The 23,095-nt window shown below is 52.4% G+C and overlaps 1 protein-coding gene across 1 annotated transcript; it reads right to left on the reverse strand.

Annotated features, from left to right (window-relative positions):
* Positions 1-272: 272 nt before the first annotated feature.
* On the reverse strand, positions 273-17,743 carry mbd2 (methyl-CpG binding domain protein 2). The gene is made up of 7 exons (XM_072453329.1): positions 17,454-17,743; positions 10,600-10,753; positions 9,214-9,354; positions 6,733-6,823; positions 4,288-4,462; positions 2,223-2,341; positions 273-1,048 (listed from the first exon to the last, which is right to left on the reverse strand). The coding sequence occupies exons 1-6, from the start codon at positions 17,561-17,563 to the stop codon at positions 2,233-2,235; spliced, it is 780 nt and encodes a 259-aa protein (XP_072309430.1). The 5' UTR covers positions 17,564-17,743; the 3' UTR covers positions 273-1,048; positions 2,223-2,232.
* Between the last annotated feature and the right edge of the window lie 5,352 nt (positions 17,744-23,095).

Raw genomic sequence — 23,095 nt, forward strand, 5'->3', positions numbered from 1 at the left:
AGCGGGTGTGGCAGCGGGTGTGGCAGTGGGTGTGGCGGTGGGTGTGGCAGCGGGTGTGGCAGTGGGTGTGGCAGATTGGCAGCCTTGTGTCCGTCAAACCGCCCCAGGGCAGTTGTGGCTGACCACCACCAAGTGTGAGATGAAAGAATGACCCCAGTGTGGCACTCCCATGATGCACTGCTCCAGCCAAACAGCAAACGGGAAGAACGCAGCCAATCAGAGCGCAGCTTTCATCATGTTTCATAATAAAAGACTTCATTTGTGTGACAAAGTTGTGCTTTTACTACAGTCGACACTTTTATTTTATATCATATTTAAATATGTTTCATAATTAATTCATGATCGAATCAAAACCCTGATGAACCAAAGCAGCAAAAGTAAAACACACATTTGTATAAATCTATTAAAATGACACACTAAGCCCCGCCTCCTGTCTGTCCTGAGCTCTGATTGGTTGAGAAGTGCTTGGCATCAAAATGATTCAGTTTGAATATAAATGCATCGTTTAAGGACAAAGTCAACGGCGTTTCTGGATTATTATTGTTATTAACATTTTTATTTCTGGCTGAGGATTATTCTCACTTCGACCTGATTCTGACGAACCCAAAGAACATTTTAAAACTGGTCCAAAGGTCAAAGGTCACGGAGCTTTTCACAGTCACGTCACGTCTTTTCTAACACTTTTTCTGTGGCGTCTTCACGACCCTGGAGGAGCTCCACGTGCACAGTCCAACACGTGTCCAAGTTCAACACGTGTCCAACACATGTCCAACACGTGTCCAAGTTCAACACATGTCCAACACGTGTCCAAGTTCATCCAAAGTGTTAGGAGTGGAAAAGGGGGCGTGTCTAACTCTTCAGAACCACGAGTCTGCGTTTGTGCTCCATCCTGTGGCTGAATTCTCTTCTCATCTCCGTGGCGACCAGGGGATGGAGTCTGTGTGATGGGGGTGGAGCCTGGGCGAAGAAGGCGGAGCCTCTTTGAAGTGGCAGGTCAGGTTTAAGGCTGTAGGTTTTGTCCTTGTTTTTGATTAAGATGAAAACGTTCCTGTGACAAAGAAAAAAGAGAAGGTTTAGACCTGGTTTAGACCTGGTTTAGACCTGGTTTAGTCCTGGTTTAGACCTGGTTTAGACCTGGTTTAGTCCTGGTTTAGACCTGGTTTAGTCCTGGTTTAGACCTGGTTTAGTCCTGGTTTAGTCCTGGTTTAGACCTGGTTTAGACCTGGTTTAGACCTGGTTTAGACCTGGTTTAGTCCTGGTTTAGACCTGGTTTAGACCTGGTTTAGTCCTGGTTTAGACCTGGTTTAGACCTGGTTTAGACCTGGTTTAGACCTGGTTTAGTCCTGGTTTAGACCTGGTTTAGTCCTGGTTTAGTCCTGGTTTAGTCCTGGTTTAGACCTGGTTTAGTCCTGGTTTAGTCCTGGTTTAGACCTGGTTTAGACCTGGTTTAGTCCTGGTTTAGTCCTGGTTTAGTCCTGGTTTAGACCTGGTTTAGTCCTGGTTTAGACCTGGTTTAGACCTGGTTTAGTCCTGGTTTAGACCTGGTTTAGACCTGGTTTAGACCTGGTTTAGTCCTGGTTTAGATCTGGTTTAGTCCTGGTTTAGTCCTGGTTTAGACCTGGTTTAGTCCTGGTTTAGACCTGGTTTAGACCTGGTTTAGTCCTGGTTTAGTCCTGGTTTCCTTCATTCCTTCACATGTCCCTCACATGTCCCTCACATGCCCCTCACATGTCCCTCACATGTCCCTCACATGCCCCTCACATGCCCCTCACATGTCCCTCACATGCCCCTCACATGTCCCTCACATGTCCCTCACATGCCCCTCACATGTCCCTCACATGTCCCTCACATGCCCCTCACATGTCCCTCACATGCCCCTCACATGCCCCTCACATGTCCCTCACATGTCCCTCACATGCCCCTCACATGCCCCTCACATGTCCCTCACATGCCCCTCACATGTCCCTCACATGTCCCTCACATGTCCCTCACATGTCCCTCACATGCCCCTCACATGTCCCTCACATGCCCCTCACATGTCCCTCACATGTCCCTCACATGTCCCTCACATGTCCCTCACATGTCCCTCACATGTCCCTCACATGTCCCTCACATGTCCCTCACATGTTGGATGTAATGATTCCTGACAATAGCTTCATGTTGTGTCTTTAAACAACACAATGTATTATACAATGTTATGTGATTGGTCAGCAGGAGCTCACCTGTGATTGGTCAGCGTGCTCTTCTCTCTCTCGTGCTCTCGGCGCTTCGGGCCAAAGAGTCTGCGGTGAGGGCCTCCTCCAAACTGCGGCGAACCTGGTTCACTACCTGCTCCTGCTCCCTGAAGACACAGACCTGGTTTAGTCCTGGTTTAGTCCTGGTTTAGTCCCGGTTTAGTCCCGGTTTAGTCCCGGTTTAGTCCCGGTTTAGTCCCGGTTTAGTCCTGGTTTAGACCTGGTTTAGGCCTGGTTTAGTCCTGGTTTAGACCTGGTTTAGTCCTGGTTTAGTCCTGGTTTAGGCCTGGTTCAGGCCTGGTTCAGGCTGGTTCAGACCTGGTTTAGCCTGGTTCAGCCTGGTTCAGACCTGGTTTAGCCTGGTTTAGCCTGGTTCAGACCTGGTTTAGCCTGGTTCAGCCTGGTTCAGACCTGGTTCAGCCTGGTTCAGACCTGGTTCAGCCTGGTTTTGACCTGGTTTAGCCTGGTTCAGCCTGGTTCAGACCTGGTTTAGCCTGGTTCAACCTGGTTTAGCCTGGTTTAGCCTGGTTCAGCCCTGGTTTAGCCCTGGTTTAGCCTGGTTCAGACCTGGTTTAGCCTGGTTCAGCCTGGTTCAGACCTGGTTCAGCCTGGTTCAGTCTGGTTTTGACCTGGTTTAGCCTGGTTTAGCCTGGTTTAGCCTGGTTCAGCCTGGTTCAGACCTGGTTTAGCCTGGTTCAGCCTGGTTCAGACCTGGTTTAGCCTGGTTCAGACCTGGTTTAGCCTGGTTCAGCCTGGTTCAGACCTGGTTTAGCCTGGTTTAGCCTGGTTCAGACCTGGTTTAGGCTGGTTCAGCCTGGTTCAGACCTGGTTTAGCCTGGTTCAGCCTGGTTTAGCCTGGTTCAGACCTGGTTTAGCCTGGTTTAGCCTGGTTCAGACCTGGTTTAGCCTGGTTCAGCCTGGTTCAGACCTGGTTCAGCCTGGTTCAGCCTGGTTTTGACCTGGTTTAGCCTGGTTTAGCCTGGTTCAGCCTGGTTCAGCCCTGGTTTAGCCTGGTTCAGCCTGGTTCAGACCTGGTTTAGCCTGGTTCAGCCCTGGTTTAGCCTGGTTCAGACCTGGTTTAGCCTGGTTCAGCCTGGTTCAGACCTGGTTCAGCCTGGTTCAGTCTGGTTTTGACCTGGTTTAGCCTGGTTTAGCCTGGTTTAGCCTGGTTCAGCCTGGTTTAGCCTGGTTCAGCCTGGTTCAGACCTGGTTTAGCCTGGTTCAGACCTGGTTTAGCCTGGTTCAGCCTGGTTCAGACCTGGTTTAGCCTGGTTTAGCCTGGTTCAGACCTGGTTTAGGCTGGTTCAGCCTGGTTCAGACCTGGTTTAGCCTGGTTCAGCCTGGTTTAGCCTGGTTCAGACCTGGTTTAGCCTGGTTCAGACCTGGTTTAGCCTGGTTCAGCCTGGTTCAGACTGGTTCAGCCTGGTTCAGACTGGTTCAGACCTGGTTCAGCCTGGTTCAGCCTGGTTTAGCCTGGTTCAGCCTGGTTCAGCCCTGGTTTAGCCTGGTTCAGCCTGGTTCAGACCTGGTTTAGCCTGGTTTAGCCTGGTTCAGCCCTGGTTTAGCCTGGTTCAGACCTGGTTTAGCCTGGTTCAGCCTGGTTCAGACCTGGTTCAGCCTGGTTTTGACCTGGTTTAGCCTGGTTTAGCCTGGTTTAGCCTGGTTCAGCCTGGTTCAGACCTGGTTTAGCCTGGTTCAGCCTGGTTCAGACCTGGTTTAGCCTGGTTCAGACCTGGTTTAGCCTGGTTCAGCCTGGTTCAGACCTGGTTTAGCCTGGTTTAGCCTGGTTCAGACCTGGTTTAGGCTGGTTCAGCCTGGTTCAGACCTGGTTTAGCCTGGTTCAGACCTGGTTTAGCCTGGTTCAGCCTGGTTTAGCCTGGTTCAGACCTGGTTCAGACCTGGTTCAGCCTGGTTCAGCCTGGTTTAGCCTGGTTTAGCCTGGTTCAGACCTGGTTTAGCCTGGTTCAGCCTGGTTTAGCCTGGTTCAGACCTGGTTCAGACCTGGTTTAGCCTGGTTCAGACCTGGTTTAGCCTGGTTCAGCCTAGTTCAGACCTGATGTGCTGCTCGGTCACAGTGAAGCCTCGACATGGTGGTTGGGTGGTGTTGGTCCAGACGCTCGGGTTCTTCTCGGCGCTGGAGCTTTGTCCACTGATGGGCCCCGAGCTCAGGTGAAGGGCCGAGGCGATGGCCCAGAGCAGACAGTCCTGGGACGGGGCCGGCCCGATGCCTGAGGAGCACACACACAGTCAGATGCCCTCCCAGAGCCACGCCCCCTGTGGGAGACAGACTGCAGTAGTGTCATGTCATTGTATTTGTCTCATGAGACGTTTGTCTGGACTAAACCGACTCTAAAGCAAATAAAGACCTAAAGTAACAAAGACAGATTTACACTTTTACTGTGTTAAAATGTGTTTAAAGGTCTGATGACATCATCACATGTAGAGCAGAGAGTGACAGAGGGGTCAGACAGGGCTGTGCCTGGTCTCTCCTCATGTTTGCTCTGGACAGAGGGGTCAGACAGGGCTGTGCCTGGTCTCTCCTCATGTTTGCTCTGGACAGAGGGGTCAGACAGGGCTGTGCCTGGTCTCTCCTCATGTTTGCTCTGGACAGAGGGGTCAGACAGGGCTGTGCCTGGTCTCTCCTCATGTTTGCTCTGTATTTGGAACAATTGGCCCAATTCATTAGACAATCAAAAACAATTCACAGTTACAATCGATGGTACGGAACATAAAGTTGCCTGTTTCAGATGTTGTTCTGTTATATTTACATTTACATAACTAATGTGATGCATTTTCATCAAAATGGATAAGAACATTGATAGAAAAACAGGACTTTTATAGGTTTTTATAAATAACGAGTGATTTTCACCAAGAAATTAAACCAAGTCATGACAATTATAACATTTAAAATGGGTTAGAGTTTTCTGTGGACAAAGAGAGACGTTTGTTTCAGTTTTTATTGATTCATGTCTGTCATTCTCTCTGCTCTTGTTTTGTTTTTGTTGTTTTTAATGTTTCTAAATTTTTTGTTAAAAGTTCATCATAAAGAAAAATTTAAACACCTAATTATAAAAAAAAGGAAAGTAAAAGTGGCAAATCACAAACACTCCAACTGCACCTGCTGCACCTGCTGTACCAGCTACACCTGCTGCACCTGCTGTACCTGCTTCACCTGCTGCACCTGCTGTACCTGCTTTACCAGCTACACCTGCTGCACCTGCTGTACCTGCTTCACCTGCTGCACCTGCTGTACCTGCTTCACCTGCTGCACCTGCTGTACCTGCTTTACCAGCTACACCTGCTGCACCTGCTGTACCTGCTTCACCTGCTGCACCTGCTGTACCTGCTGTACCTGCTGCACCTGCTGTACCTGCTTCACCTGCTGTACCAGCTACACCTGCTGCACCTGCTGTACCTGCTTCACCTGCTGCACCTGCTGTACCTGCTGTACCTGCTGCACCTGCTGTACCTGCTTCACCTGCTGCACCTGCTGTACCTGCTTTACCAGCTACACCTGCTGCACCTGCTGTACCTGCTTCACCTGCTGCACCTGCTGTACCTGCTTCACCTGCTGCACCTGCTGTACCTGCTTTACCAGCTACACCTGCTGCACCTGCTGTACCTGCTTCACCTGCTGCACCTGCTGTACCTGCTTCACCTGCTGCACCTGCTGTACCAGCTACACCTGCTTCACCTGCTGCACCTGCTGCACCTGCTGCACCTGCTGTACCAGCTACACCTGCTTCACCTGCTGCACCTGCTGCACCTGCTACACCAGCTGCACCTGCTGTACCTGCTGTACCAGCTACACCTGCTGCACCTGCTGTACCAGCTACACCTGCTGCACCTGCTGCACCTGCTGTACCAGCTACACCTGCTGCACCTGCTGCACCTGCTGTACCAGCTACACCTGCTTCACCTGCTGCACCTGCTTTACCTGCTGCACCTGCTGCACCTGCTTTACCTGCTGCACCTGCTGCACCTGCTTTACCTGCTGCACCTGCTGCACCTGCTGTACCAGCTACACCTGCTTCACCTGCTGCACCTGCTGTACCTGCTTCACCTGCTGCACCTGCTGCACCTGCTGCACCTGCTGTACCTGCTGTACCTGCTGTACCTGCTGCACCTGCTGCACCTGCTGCACCTGCTGTACCTGCTTCACCTGCTGCACCTGCTTTACCTGCTGCACCTGCTGTACCAGCTGCACCTGCTACACCTGCTGCACCTGCTGCACCTGCTGTACCAGCTGCACCTGCACCACTCTCAAACATCCAGATCAGAGACACTTTTACTTAAAGGAAATATTTCATAAAGATATTTAATACTACAGTAGTTGTGGCCCTCAGAGGCAACTGTTGTTGTGATTTTGGGCCTTACAAAAATAAATTGATTTGATTTGATTTGATAGTTATGACATTAGAATGGAATGTCACGTTTGAAGGTGAAAGTGTGTAAATGTATATGAACATAGTGATGCTGCAGCACGAGCAGTACTCACACTGCAGTCCTGACGGCAGGTGGAAGGTCCTCACAGGTTCTTGTGTGACGTCTGAAGACCTCAGGCCTTTCAGTCTCTTCTCCCAAAACAACTGCAACAAACAACAAACAACAAACAAATCAAAAGATGAAGATGAAAGTGCAAAGAACAAACTTCTTCTGTTTCTTCAGTTTCTGCTGTTTATAATGTTGTGCTTTTAATGGTCACATGACAGACTCACTGACTGTGGACAGAGGGGTCAGACAGGGCTGTGCCTGGTCTCTCCTCATATTTGCTTTGTGTTTGAACCATTGGCCAAATTTATGAGACGATTAAAATCAATTCACAGTTTTACAGTCGACTGGACGGAACATAAAGTTGCTGCAGATGATTTTCTATTATATTTGACCAAACCAGAACTTTACAAACTCCATATGATGCATGTTCATCATGATATTTGTCCAAGGTCTGGAGACAAATTAAACGTACAAAAACTGAAACGTTCTCTTATTGGCGCCACCTCTGACCTTTAGAAAGACTTAACCCAATTTATGACATCACCATCCACTGGACGACTCTGTGTTTTGAGTCTTTGCTGGTCAGCACCCACTCCTGTGTGGCCCCTCACTCCTGTGTGGCCCCTCACTCCTGTGTGGCCACACAGGACCTCACTCCTGTGTGGCCCCTCACTCCTGTGTGGCCCCTCACTCCTGTGTGGCCACACAGGACCTCACTCCTGTGTGGCCCCTCACTCCTGTGTGGCCCCTGACTCCTGTGTGGTCCCTCACTCCTGTATGCCCCCCCCACTCCTGTATGGCCCCTCACTCGTGTGGCCCCCTCACTCCTGTATGGCCCCTCACTCCTGTATGGCCCCTCACTCCTGTGTGGCCTCTCACTCCTGTATGGCCCCTCACTCCTGTATGGCCCCTCACTCCTGTGTGACCCCTCACTCCTGTGTGGCCCCTCACTCCTGTATGGCCCCTCACTCCTGTATGGCCCCCCCACTCCTGTATGGCCCCCCACTCCTGTATGCCCCCCCCCACTCCTGTATGGCCCCTCACTCCTGTGTGGCCCCTCACTCCTGTATGGCCCCTCACTCCTGTGTGGCCCCTCACTCCTGTGTGGCCCCTCACTCCTGTGTGGCCCCTCACTCCTGTGTGGCCCCTCACTCCTGTGTGGCCCCTCACTCCTGTATGGCCCCTCACTCCTGTATGGCCCCTCACTCCTGTATGGCCCGTGGCCCCTCACTCCTGTTTCTTGTGCACCTGCACAAGACTACTGCACCTGCACAAGACTACTGCACCTGCACAAGACTACTGCACCTGCACAAGACTACTGCACCTGCACAAGACTGCTGCACCTGCACAAGACTACTGCACCTGCACAAGACTACTGCACCTGCACAAGACTACTGCACCTGCACAAGACTACTGCACCTGCACAAGACTGCTGCACCTGCACAAGACTACTGCACCTGCACAAGACTACTGCACCTGCACAAGACTACTGCACCTGCACAAGACTGCTGCACCTGCACAAGACTGCTGCACCTACACAAGACTACTGCACCTGCACAAGACTACTGCACCTGCACAAGACTACTGCACCTGCAAAGACTACTGCACCTGCACAAGACTGCTGCACCTGCACAAGACTACTGCACCTGCACAAGACTACTGCACCTGCACAAGACTACTGCACCTGCACAAGACTGCTGCACCTACACAAGACTACTGCACCTGCACAAGACTGCTGCACCTGCACAAGACTACTGCACCTGCACAAGACTGCTGCACCTGCACAAGACTACTGCACCTGCACAAGACTGCTGCACCTGCACAAGACTACTGCACCTGCACAAGACTACTGCACCTGCACAAGACTACTGCACCTGCACAAGACTGCTGCACCTGCACAAGACTGCTGCACCTACACAAGACTACTGCACCTGCACAAGACTACTGCACCTGCACAAGACTACTGCACCTACACAAGACTACTGCACCTGCACAAGACTACTGCACCTGCACAAGACTACTGCACCTGCACAAGACTGCTGCACCTGCACAAGACTACTGCACCTGCACAAGACTACTGCACCTGCACAAGACTGCTGCACCTGCACAAGACTACTACCTACATTACCCATGATGCCTCACCAACATTACCCATGATGCCTCACCTACATTACCCGTGATGCCTCACCTACATTACCCGTGATGCCTCACCTACATTACCCATGATGCCTCACCTACATTACCCATGATGCCTCACCTATTACCCATGATGCCTCACCTACATTACCCATGATGCCTCAGCTGCATTACCCATGATGCTTCACCTGCATTACCCGTGATGCCTCACCTACATTACCCATGATGCCTCAGCTGCATTACCCATGATGTCTCACCTACATTACCCATGATGCCTCACCTACATTACCCATGATGCCTCACCTATATTACCCATGATGCCTCACCTGCATTACCCATGATGCCTCACCTGCCTGGGCTGCTCTGTCGCCCTCTGCTGGTCGCTCTTCACCTTGTTGTCAGGGTGACTGGTTACCTTGGTGACGGGTTGTTTAAAGATGGAGGCTGTTTGTCTGATGGGAAGAGCTGTGTTCAGGTCTGGTTTCCCGCTCTGAAACAGGAAACATTAGAATATCATGGAGAGACTCCGGGGTCATGTGGGTGATGTGCAGGAGGTGAAAGGTCGTCACCTTAGAGACTTCGGGGTCATGTGTGTGATGTGCAGGAGGTGAAAGGTCGTCACCTTAGAGACTCCGGGGTCATGTGTGTGATGTGCAGGAGGTGAAAGGTCGTCACCTTAGAGACTCCGGGGTCATGTGTGTGATGTGCAGGAGGTGAAAGGTCGTCACCTTAGAGACTCCGGGGTCATGTGTGTGATGTGCAGGAGGTGAAAGGTCGTCACCTTAGAGACTCCGGGGTCATGTGTGTGATGTGCAGGAGGTGAAAGGTCGTCACCTTAGAGACTCCGGAGTCATGTGTGTGATGTGCAGGAGGTGAAAGGTCGTCACCTTAGAGACTCCGGGGTCATGTGTGTGATGTGCAGGAGGTGAAAGGTCGTCACCTAAGAGACTCCGGGGTCATGTGTGTGATGTGCAGGAGGTGAAAGGTCGTCACCTTAGAGACTCCGGGGTCATGTGTGTGATGTGCAGGAGGTGAAAGGTCGTCACCTTAGAGACTCCGGGGTCATGTGTGTGATGTGCAGGAGGTGAAAGGTCGTCACCTTAGAGACTCCGGGGTCATGTGTGTGATGTGCAGGAGGTGAAAGGTCGTCACCTTAGAGACTCCGGGGTCATGTGTGTGATGTGCAGGAGGTGAAAGGTCGTCACCTTAGAGACTCCGGGGTCATGTGTGTGATGTGCAGGAGGTGAAAGGTCGTCACCTTAGAGACTCCGGGGTCATGTGTGTGATGTGCAGGAGGTGAAAGATCATCACCTTAGAGACTCCGGGGTCATGTGGGTGATGTGCAGGAGGTGAAAGGTCGTCACCTTAGAGACTTCGGGGTCATGTGTGTGATGTGCAGGAGGTGAAAGGTCGTCACCTTAGAGACTCCGGGGTCATGTGTGTGATGTGCAGGAGGTGAAAGGTCGTCACCTTAGAGACTCCGGGGTCATGTGTGTGATGTGCAGGAGGTGAAAGGTCGTCACCTTAGAGACTCCGGGGTCATGTGTGTGATGTGCAGGAGGTGAAAGATCATCACCTTAGAGACTCCGGGGTCATGTGGGTGATGTGCAGGAGGTGAAAGGTCGTCACCTTAGAGACTTCGGGGTCATGTGTGTGATGTGCAGGAGGTGAAAGGTCGTCACCTTAGAGACTCCGGGGTCATGTGTGTGATGTGCAGGAGGTGAAAGGTCGTCACCTTAGAGACTCCGGGGTCATGTCTCGTCCTCTGTTTACTCTTGTGCAGTTTTCCAGACACTTTTCCCGTCCTGAAGTCGAAACACGACAAGTCCAACGAAGAACCCAAGAACCTCACCAGCTGAGGCTTCGAACGGAACTTTTTACCTGACGGACTGAAAGAAACCAGAGAGAGACCAGGTGAGACCAGAGAGAGACCAGAGAGAGACCAGAGAGAGACCAGAGAGAGACCAGAGTGAGACCAGAGAGAGACCAGAGAGAGACCAGAGAGAGACCAGAGAGAGACCAGAGAGAGACCAGAGAGAGACCAGAGAGAGACTAGAGAGAGACCAGAGAGAGACCAGAGAAGGACCAGAGAGAGACCAGAGAGAGACTAGAGAGAGACCAGGTGAGACCAGAGAGAGACCAGAGAGAGACCAGAGAGAGACTAGAGAGAGACCAGGTGAGACCAGAGAGAGACCAGAGAGAGACCAGAGAGAGACCAGAGAGAGACCAGGTGAGACCAGAGAGAGACCAGAGAGAGACCAGAGAGAGACCAGAGAGAGACCAGAGTGAGACCAGAGAGAGACCAGAGAGAGACCAGAGAGAGACCAGAGTGAGACCAGAGAGAGACCAGAGAGAGACCAGAGAGAGACCAGAGAGAGACCAGAGAGAGACCAGAGAGAGACCAGAGAGAGACTAGAGAGAGACCAGAGAGAGACCAGAGAAGGACCAGAGAGAGACCAGAGAGAGACTAGAGAGAGACCAGGTGAGACCAGAGAGAGACCAGAGAGAGACCAGAGAGAGACTAGAGAGAGACCAGGTGAGACCAGAGAGAGACCAGAGAGAGACCAGAGAGAGACCAGAGAGAGACTAGAGAGAGACCAGGTGAGACCAGAGAGAGACCAGAGAGAGACCAGAGAGAGACCAGAGAGAGACCAGAGAGAGACCAGAGAGAGACCAGAGAGACACCAGAGAGGGACCAGAGAGAGACTAGAGAGAGACCAGAGAGAGACCAGAGAGACACCAGAGAGGGACCAGAGAGAGACTAGAGAGAGAGACCAGAGAGAGACCAGAGAGAGAGACCAGAGAGGGACCAGAGAGAGAGACCAGGGGTCATGTCAGGTCATGTGGGGTCCTGTGCAGGGGTCATGTCAGGTCATGTGGGGTCCTGTGGGGTCATGTCAGGTCATGTGGGGTCCTGTGCAGGGGTCATGTCAGGTCATGTGGGGTCCTGTGGGGTCATGTCAGGTCATGTGGGGTCCTGTGCAGGGGTCATGTCAGGTCATGTGGGGTCCTGTGGGGTCATGTCAGGTCATGTGGGGTCCTGTGCAGGGGTCATGTCAGGTGGGTCATGTGGGGTCATGTCAGGTCATGTGGGGTCATGTGCAGGGGTCATGTCAGGTCATGTGGGTCATGTGGGGTCCTGTGGGGTCATGTCAAGTCATGTGGGGTCATGTGCAGGGGTCATTTCAGGTCATGTGGGTTCCTGTGCAGGGGTCATGTCAGGTCATGTTGGGTCATGTCAGGTCATGTGGGGTCCTGTGGGGTCCTGTGGGGTCATGTCAGGTCATGTGGGGTCCTGTGGGTCATGTCAGGTCATGTGGGGTCCTGTGGGGTCATGTCAGGTCATGTGGGGTCATGTCAGGTCATGTTGGGTCCTGTGGGGTCAGGTCATATGGGGTCATGTCAGGTCATATGGGGTCCATTGCAGGGGTCATGTCAGGTCATGTGGGTCATGTCAGGTCATGTAGGGTCCTGTGCAGGGGTCATGTCAGGTCATGTGGGTCATGTCAGGTCATGTGGGGTCATGTGCAGGGGTCATGTCAGGTCATGTGGGGTCATGTGCAGGGGTCATGTCAGGTCACGTGGGGTCATGTGCAGGGGTCATGTCAGGTCATGTGGGGTCCTGTGGGGTCATGTCAGGTCATGTGGGGTCATGTGCAGGGGTCATGTCAGGTCATGTGGGTCATGTGGGGTCCTGTGGGGTCATGTCAGGTCATGTGGGGTCATGTAAAGGGGTCATGTCAGGTCATGTGGGGTCCTGTGGGGTCATGTCAGTTCATGTGGGGTCATGTGGGGTCATGTGCAGGGGTCATGTCAGGTCATGTGGGGTCATGTGCAGGGGTCATGTCAGGTCATGTGGGGTCATGTGGGGTCATGTGGGGTCATGTGCAGGGGTCATGTCAGGTCATGTGGGGTCCTGTGGGGTCATGTGCAGGGGTCATGTCAGGTCATGTGGGGTCATGTGGGGTCATGTGCAGGGGTCATGTCAGGTCATGTGGGGTCATGTGGGGTCATGTGCAGGGGTCATGTCAGGTCATGTGGGGTCCTGTGGGGTCATGTGCAGGGGTCATGTCAGGTCATGTGGGGTCATGTGGGGTCATGTGCAGGGGTCATGTGGGGTCATGTGGGGTCATGTGCAGGGGTCATGTCAGGTCATGTGGGGTCATGTGCAGGGGTCATGTCAGGTCATGTGGGGTCATGTGGGGTCATGTGCAGGGGTCATGTCAGGTCATGTGGGGTCATGTGGGGTCATGTGCAGGGGTCATGTCAGGTCATGTGGGGTCCTGTGGGGTCATGTGCAGGGGTCATGTCAGGTCATGTGGGGTCATGTGGGGTCATGTGCAGGGGTCATGTCAGGTCATGTGGGGTCATGTGGGGTCATGTGCAGGGGTCATGTCAGGTCATGTGGGGTCATGTGCAGGGGTCATGTCAGGTCATGTGGGGTCATGTGGGGTCATGTGCAGGGGTCATGTCAGGTCATGTGGGGTCCTGTGGGGTCATGTGCAGGGGTCATGTCAGGTCATGTGGGGTCATGTGGGGTCATGTGCAGGGGTCATGTGGGGTCATGTGGGGTCATGTGCAGGGGTCATGTCAGGTCATGTGGGGTCATGTGCAGGGGTCATGTCAGGTCATGTGGGGTCATGTGGGGTCATGTGCAGGGGTCATGTCAGGTCATGTGGGGTCATGTGGGGTCATGTGCAGGGGTCATGTCAGGTCATGTGGGGTCCTGTGGGGTCATGTGCAGGGGTCATGTCAGGTCATGTGGGGTCATGTGGGGTCATGTGCAGGGGTCATGTCAGGTCATGTGGGGTCATGTGGGGTCATGTGCAGGGGTCATGTCAGGTCATGTGGGGTCATGTGCAGGGGTCATGTCAGGTCATGTGGGGTCATGTGGGGTCATGTGCAGGGGTCAGATTAAGGATTTTCGCTTGTGCAGCAGCTGCTAAACAATCCGTTAATTTTTTCAAATATATTTAGCAATTTGATAATTGCATAGCAAAACACGAAAGTGACTAACAATCAATATTTTCCATTGATATAAACACGATTATTTATTTAAAATGTATTTGTAAACATTATATTTAAAAAAAATCCTAACAAATGAACTTTTAAAACTTTTTTTTTTAAACAGAATATAACTAAATAAAATTAGTTGTTGAAGAAATTAATCAACACAAAGTCATATGGCCTCATTTACTCATCATCATCATCATCCTCATCCTCATCATCCTCATCATCCTCATCATCATCACCATCATCATCATCCTCATCCTCATCATCATCATCCTCATCATCATCACCATCATCATCCTCATCATCACCATCATCATCATCCTCCTCCTCATCATCACCATCATCATCCTCATCATCATCATCATCACCATCATCCTCATCATCACCATCATCACCATCACCATCATCACCATCATCATCATCCTCCTCATCCTCATCATCATCATCACCATCATCCTCATCATCACCATCACCATCATCACCATCATCATCCTCATCATCACCATCATCATCATCCTCCTCCTCATCATCACCATCATCATCCTCATCATCATCATCATCACCATCATCATCCTCATCATCATCATCACCATCATCCTCATCATCACCATCATCACCATCACCATCATCACCATCATCATCCTCATCATCACCATCATCATCATCCTCCTCCTCATCATCACCATCATCCTCATCATCATCATCATCACCATCATCATCCTCATCATCATCATCACCATCATCCTCATCATCACCATCATCACCATCATCATCATCATCATCATCATCAGATGACTATTTGCATGAGTCTCATTTACATATTAATTGTCTTTACACCCACAAAAAATATGTGTTAAGCTTCTGATGGAAAAATAAAGGTTGCTGTGGTGTTTCCATCATGTTGTATTTTATGTGTTATTCAAATTGTACCGCTCTATTTCACTTTCCATTCCAGCTATAAAATGTTTCCATTTATCGTTTTGCTATTTGATGACGGTCCCTAAGCTCTCTGCTCTGCACATTCAGATCCGTGTGATTCACTGAGCCCAAAACGAGGTCGTGTCACTGCAGTGTAAATATGAGTGTTTATGTGAATGATCTGCAAAGACTTTTGTGTTTAGGAGCTATTGACCTCTGACCTCAGAGTCTGAATCTGTGACGCTAACTTTACCTGTGGCTCCTCCCACTTTCAGACTCGATCTGAGACAGCAGCGGGACTCGTCATGTCCACACAGCATCCTACATGTGTCATGACAACACAGCGTCCTACATGTGTCATGACAACACAGCGTCCTACATGTGTCATGTCCACACAGCGTCCTACATGTGTCATGACAACACAGCGTCCTACATGTGTCATGACAACACAGCGTCCTACATGTGTCATGACAACACAGCGTCCTACATGTGTCATGTCCACACAGCGTCCTACATGTGTCATGACAACACAGCGTCCTACATGTGTCATGACAACACAGCGTCCTACATGTGTCATGTCCACACAGCGTCCTACATGTGTCATGTCCACACAGCGTCCTACATGTGTCATGACAACACAGCGTCCTACATGTGTCATGTCCACACAGCGTCCTACATGTGTCATGACAACACAGCGTCCTACATGTGTCATGACAACACAGCGTCCTACATGTGTCATGACAACACAGCGCCCTACATGTGTCATGTCCACACAGCGTCCTACATGTGTCATGACAACACAGCGTCCTACATGTGTCATGACAACACAGCGCCCTACATGTGTCATGTCCACACAGCGTCCTACATGTGTCATGACAACACAGCGTCCAACATGTGTCATGACAACACAGCGTCCTACATGTGTCATGTCCACACAGCGTCCTACATGTGTCATGACAACACAGCGTCCTACATATCATGTCCACACAGCGTCCACATGTGTCATGTCCACACAGCGTCCACATGTGTCATGTCCACACAGCGTCCACATGTGTCATGTCCACACAGCGTCCTACATGTGTCATGTCCACACAGCGTCCTACATGTGTCATGACAACACAGCGTCCTACATGTGTCATGTCCACACAGCGTCCTACATGTGTCATGTCCACACAGCGTCCTACATGTGTCATGTCCACACAGCGTCCTACATGTGTCATGTCCACACAGCGTCCTACATGTGTCATGACAACACAGCGTCCTACATGTGTCATGTCCACACAGCGTCCTACATGTGTCATATCCACACAGCGTCCACATGTGTCATGTCCACACAGCGTCCTACATGTGTCATGTTCACACAGCGTCCTACATGTGTCATGACAACACAGCGTCCTACATGTGTCATGTCCACACAGCGTCCACATGTGTCATGTCCACACAGCGTCCACATGTGTCATGTCCACACAGCGTCCTACATGTGTCATGACATTATTGACGATGGATTGACAGTGATCAGTACTTTTAGGCGCTTTGGTGATACAATTGAACACATTTTTGAATCGCAAAAGCTGCGACACAAAAGCACTTTTTTCTGACGAACGCATCGCATTTGAGAGAAATTGCGTCGCATTTTGCGATACCGCGATACCCTGCTGTGGGGTCCTGTCTGGTCCTGCGGGGTCCTGTGGGGTCCTGTGGGGTCCTGTGGGGTCCTGTCAGGTCCTGTGGGGTCCTGTGGGGTCCTGTGGGGTCCTGTGGGGTCCTGTCAGGTCCTGTGGGTCCTGTGGGGTCCTGTGGGGTCCTGTCAGGTCCTGTGGGGTCCTGTCAGGTCCTGTGGGGTCCTGTGGGGTCCTGTGGGGTCCTGTGGGGTCCTGTCAGGTCCTGTGGGGTCCTGTGGGGTCCTGTGGGTCCTGTGGGGTCCTGTGGGGTCCTGTCAGGTCCTGTGGGGTCCTGTGGGGTCCTGTGGGGTCCTGTGGGGTCCTGTCAGGTCCTGTGGGTCCTGTGGGGTCCTGTGGGGTCCTGTCAGGTCCTGTGGGGTCCTGTCAGGTCCTGTGGGTCCTGTGGGGTCCTGTGGGGTCCTGTGGGGTCCTGTGGGGTCCTGTGGGTCCTGTGGGGTCCTGTGGGGTCCTGTCAGGTCCTGTGGGTCCTTTGGGGTCCTGTGGGTCCTGTCAGGTCCTGTGGGGTCCTGTCAGGTCCTGTGGGGTCCTGTCAGGTCCTGTGGGGTCCTGTCAGGTCCTGTGGGTCCTGTGGGGTCCTGTCAGGTCCTGTGGGGTCCTGTCAGGTCCTGTGGGTCCTGTGGGGTCCTGTGGAGTCCTGTGGGTCCTGTGGGGTCCTGTGGGGACTTGTGTTCCCGTAAAGGCTGAAGTATTTCTCAAACTGACTCAGAATCAAAGTGAAACCAGCGCTGATGATGTCACTTCCTGTGTCTGGCTCTGACTCACAGTTTAACACTTTTATATTTTTTCATTTGAAGTTATTGATTTGAACTTTTCACAAACTAATTCTGCTTTTATCATTTTATATTCAGCTTTGGCAAAAAAAAAAAACATGCTTTTATTAATAACCTCCAAAAGTGGAACAGGAAGAAACTTGAAATGACTTATTTTGAAAAGATAACTTTAATATGAGTAAATGTTGTAATAACTGGATTATTACCTGTAATAATACACGTCGCTCTTCCCGGCGCTCAGGCCCGACTTACGGATCACTTCTTCCTTCTTCCACCCGGGGGGCAGCGCCGGGCACTCGGTCCTCCTCTTCTCCATCTGGACCGGGTCTGGACCGGGTCTGGACCGGTTATACTCGGCTTTAGCCCGGGACTAGGACTGGACCAGGAGAATAAACTGGTTAAAAGTTGGACATGAAACACTGAGGTCCACAGCCAAGTTCCGAGCCGGTTCTGGTCACTCTTCGGCCCGGTGGTTCTGGTCACACTTCGGCCCGGTGGTTCTGGTCACACTTCGGCCCGGTGGTTCTGGTCACACTTCGGCCCGGTGGTTCTGGTCACACTTCGGCCCGGTTCTGGTCACACTTCGGCCCGGTTGCAGTCGCTCTCAGACCCCGCTCTCTCTCCGCCCGGTTCCGTGGCGTATTTCCGGTACAAGTTCACAAACTTGGCTCGGTTCTGGTCCGGTTCCGGTCACACACGGATCAAACTTGCCTCTACGCTCGTGTTTGGTCCCGGTCGGTCCGCTTCGGCTCGGTTTTGTCCCGTTTAGTCCCGTTTAGGCTGTTTTTCCGCGCTGAGGTGTAACGGCTGATCCGCGCTGATCTGATCTGGAAGCGACGGCGCGATGACGTAGGCGCGCACGCGCACACGCCCTCTGCGTCACCCACGCACGGCACGTACACAAGAGGCGCGCGCCCTGACGCGATGACGTCAGCCGCGTCTCATCAAACAGCTTCAAACAAACGTATTTATTTCGTTTTGAAATCCTTATTTTCAGTGTCACGTGTTTGTTCACGTAATTTCGTGATCGTTTCGGTTAAAACGGGAACAAAAGAAACAACTGAAACTGACCGATTTTATTTTTTTAACACTTTTTTTACATCAGTGTTATAAAAATGTCCTTAAGTTGATCTGTTTCAGTGGAAGAGAGGGTCAGGTGGGACAGCCGGGGGGACAGCCGGGCAGAGGACACGGTCTTCTCAGAGTCCTTGGGAGGGGAACTGGACAGTGCACTGACCGGGGACTCTGTTGTTCGACTGGGGGACTTCAACGCCCACGTGGACAATGACGGTGACTCCTGGAGAGGGGCGGAGCCCCGACCTGAACCTGAGCGGTCAGTTACTGGACGTCTGAGTCACGGATCGTCCAGAACAAACACCATGTTCAAGCACAAGGTCCATCAGGTCACATGACACCAGGACACAGGAGGTCAATGATCCACTTTGTTGTCGTGTCCTCTGACCTCTGACCTCCGGCCTGTGTCCTGGACACTCGGGTGAAGAGAGGGGCGGAGCTGTAGAGCACCACCTGGTGGTGAGTTGGATCCTCTGGTGGAGGAGGAAGCCGGACAGACTTGGTCCAAGTGCATTGTGGGAGTCTGTCAGGAGGGTCTTCACCTCACACCTCCAGGAGACTCCTCCCATGTCCCGGGGGACGCTGGGGACAGTGAGTCCGAGTGGACCATGTCCTCTATGACGGGGCGTCCTGGACTCAAACCCACGTTTGTAACGCGTTAGATCAAAACGAACTCACCCTTGTATTGGCCAATCACAGCCAAGATTACAAATTTGATGACAACTTCCGCCCTAAAGGTTCAAGTTTGAACACAAGGCACCCCTGAGTGCAGAGAGAGGACCCCTGAGTGCAGAGAGAGGACCCCTGAGTGCAGAGAGAGGACCCCTGAGTGCAGAGAGAGGACCCCTGAGTGCAGAGAGAGGACCCCTGAGTGCAGAGAGAGGACCCCTGAGTGCAGAGAGAGGACCCCTGAGTGCAGAGAGAGGACCCCTGAGTGCAGAGAGAGGACCCCTGAGTGCAGAGAGAGGACTTCTCCTCAGGTTCTCCTCAGGTTCTCCTCAGGTTCTCCTCAGGTTCTACTCAGGTTCTTTCTTCTCCTCAGGTTCTCCTCGGGTTCTCCTCAGGTTCTCTCTTCTCCTCAGGTTCTCCTCAGGTTCTCCTCAGGTTCTCTCTTCTCCTCAGGTTCTCCTCAGGTTCTCCTCAGGTTCTCCTCAGGTTCTCCTCAGGTTCTCCTCAGGTTCTCTCTTCTCCTCAGGTTCTCCTCAGGTTATCCTCAGGTTCTCCTCAGGTTCTCCTCAGGTTCTCTCTTCTCCTCAGGTTCTCCTCAGGTTCTCCTCAGGTTCTCCTCAGGTTCTCCTCAGGTTCTCCTCAGGTTCTCTCTTCTCCTCAGGTTCTCCTCAGGTTCTCCTCAGGTTCTCCTCAGGTTCTCTCTTCTCCTCAGGTTCTCCTCAGGTTCTCCTCAGGTTCTCCTCAGGTTCTCTCTTCTCCTCAGGTTCTCCTCAGGTTCTCTCTTCTCCTCAGGTTCTCCTCAGGTTCTCCTCAGGTTCTCCTCAGGTTCTCTCTTCTCCTCAGGTTCTCCTCAGGTTCTCCTCAGGTTCTTTCTTCTCCTCAGGTACTCCTCGGGTTCTCCTCAGGTTCTCCTCAGGTTCTCTCTTCTCCTCATGTTCTCCTCAGGTTCTCTCTTCTCCTCAGGTTCTCCTCAGGTTCTCCTCAGGTTCTCTCTTCTCCTCAGGTTCTCCTCAGGTTCTCCTCAGGTTCTCCTCAGGTTCTCTCTTCTCCTGAGGTACTCCTCAGGTTCTCCTCAGGTTCTCCTCAGGTTCTCCTCAGGTTCTCCTCAGGTTCTCCTCAGGTTCTCTCTTCTCCTCAGGTTCTCCTCAGGTTCTCCTCAAGTTCTCCTCAGGTTCTCCTCAGGTTCTCCTCAGGTTCTCCTCAGGTTCTCCTCAGGTTCTCTCTTCTCCTCATGTTCTCCTCAGGTTCTCTCTTCTCCTCAGGTTCTCCTCAGGTTCTCCTCAGGTTCTCCTCAGGTTCTCCTCAGGTTCTCTCTTCTCCTCATGTTCTCCTCAGGTTCTCTGTTCTCCTCAGGTTCTCCTCAGGTTCTCTCTTCTCCTCAGGTTCTCCTCAGGTTCTCCTCAGGTTCTCCTCAGGTTCTCCTCAGGTTCTCTCTTCTCCTCAGGTTCTCCTCAGGTTCTCCTCAGGTTCTCCTCAGGTTCTCTCTTCTCCTCAGGTTCTCCTCAGGTTCTCCTCAGGTTCTCCTCAGGTTCTCCTCAGGTTCTCCTCAGGTTCTTCGGGCGTGGGGAGGAGCTCCTCGGGTCCAAATCGCGCTTCAATGTCACACAGTCCTCAGATCCCGTCACTGTGGAAACGATGGCGAGAGCGTCTGTCCATGTCCACACCATGATCCTTCAGCCTCAAACCCAGGTTTGACTCTCACATCGGGACAAACGTATCATTAATATATATATATATCTATTATATATATAATATATGTATATATATATATATATATATATATATATATATATATATATATTTATATATACAATATATATATATATATTAATATATATATATATATCTGGACTCTTACGACTGGAGACACGGCTGGACACACGACTGGAGACACGACTGGAGACACGGCTGGAGACACAACTGGACACACGGCTGGAGACACGGCTGGAGACACGACTGGAGACACGGCTGGAGACACAACTGGACACACGGCTGGAGACACGGCTGGAGACACGACTGGAGACACAACTGGACACACGACTGGACACACGACTGGAGACACGGCTGGACACACAACTGGACACACAAATGGAGACACAACTGGACACACGACTGGAGACACGACTGGAGACACAACTGGAGACACGACTGGAGACACGACTGGACACATGACTGGAGACACGACTGGACACACGACTGGAGACAAGACTGGAGACAAGACTGGAGACATGACTGGAGACACGGCTGGAGACAAGACTGGAGACACGACTGGAGACACGGCTGGAGACACGACTGGAGACACGACTGGAGACACAACTGGACACACGACTGGAGACACGGCTGGAGACACGACTGGACACAAGCCTGGAGACACGACTGGAGACACGGCTGGACACACAACTGGACACACGACTGGAGACACGACTGGACACAAGCCTGGACACACGGCTGGAGACACGGCTGGAGACACGACTGGAGACACAACTGGACACACGACTGGACACACAACTGGAGACACGGCTGGAGACACGACTGGAGACACGACTGGAGACACGGCTGGAGACACGGCTGGAGACACGACTGGAGACACGACTGGAGACACGACTGGACACACGACTGGAGACACGGCTGGAGACACGACTGGACACACGACTGGAGACACGACTGGAGACACGGCTGGAGACACGGCTGGAGACAAGACTGGAGACACAACTGGACACACGACTGGAGACACGACTGGACACACGACTGGAGACACGACTGGAGACACGACTGGACACACGACTGGACACACGGCTGGAGACACGACTGGACACACGACTGGAGACACGACTGGAGACACGGCTGGAGACAAGGCTGGAGACACAACTGGAGACACGACTGGAGACACGACTGGACACACGACTGGAGACACGGCTGGAGACGCGACTGGACACACGACTGGAGACACGACTGGAGACACGGCTGGAGACACGACTGGAGACACGACTGGAGACACGACTGGAGACACAACTGGAGACACGACTGGAGACACGACTGGAGACACGACTGGACACACGACTGGAGACACGACTGGAGACACGACTGGACACACGACTGGAGACACGACTGGAGACACGACTGGACACACGACTGGAGACACGGCTGGAGACACGGCTGGACACACGGCTGGAGACACGGCTGGAGACACGGCTGGAGACACAACTGGAGACACGGCTGGAGACACGGCTGGAGACACGACTGGAGACACGGCTGGAGACACGGCTGGAGACACGACTGGAGACACAACTGGACACACGACTGGAGACACGACTGGACACAAGCCTGGACACACGGCTGGAGACACGGCTGGAGACACGGCTGGAGACACAACTGGACACACCACTGGAGACACGACTGGAGACACGGCTGGACACACAACTGGACACACAAATGGAGACACAACTGGAGACACGACTAGAGACACAACTGGACACGTGACTGGAGACACGGCTGGAGACACGACTGGAGACACGACTGGAGACACGACTGGACACACGACTGGAGACACGACTGGAGACACGGCTGGAGACAAGACTGGAGACACGGCCTGAGACACGACTGGAGACACGACTGGAGACAAGACTGGAGACACGGCTGGAGACAAGACTGGAGACAAGACTGGAGACACGGCTGGAGACACAACTGGAGACACGGCTGGAGACACGACTGGAGACAAGACTGGAGACACGGCTGGAGACACAACTGGAGACACGACTGGAGACAAGACTGGAGACACGACTGGAGACACGGCTGGAGACACGACTGGACACACGGCTGGACACAAGCCTGGACACACGGCTGGAGACACAACTGGACACACCACTAGAGACACGACTGGAGACACGACTGGAGACACAACTGGAGACACGACTGGAGACACGACTGGACACACGACTGGAGACACGACTGGAGACACGGCTGGAGACACGGCTGGAGACACGGCTGGACACACGACTGGAGACACGGCTGGAGACACGGCTGGAGACACGACTGGAGACACGACTGGAGACACGACTGGAGACACGACTGGACACACGACTGGAGACACGACTGGAGACACGAC

Source organism: Eucyclogobius newberryi, unplaced genomic scaffold, assembly GCF_026437365.1.
Source record: "Eucyclogobius newberryi isolate DKJ021-1_F unplaced genomic scaffold, fEucNew1.0.hap1 SCAF_2, whole genome shotgun sequence".
Taxonomy (NCBI): Eukaryota; Metazoa; Chordata; class Actinopteri; order Gobiiformes; family Gobiidae; genus Eucyclogobius; species Eucyclogobius newberryi.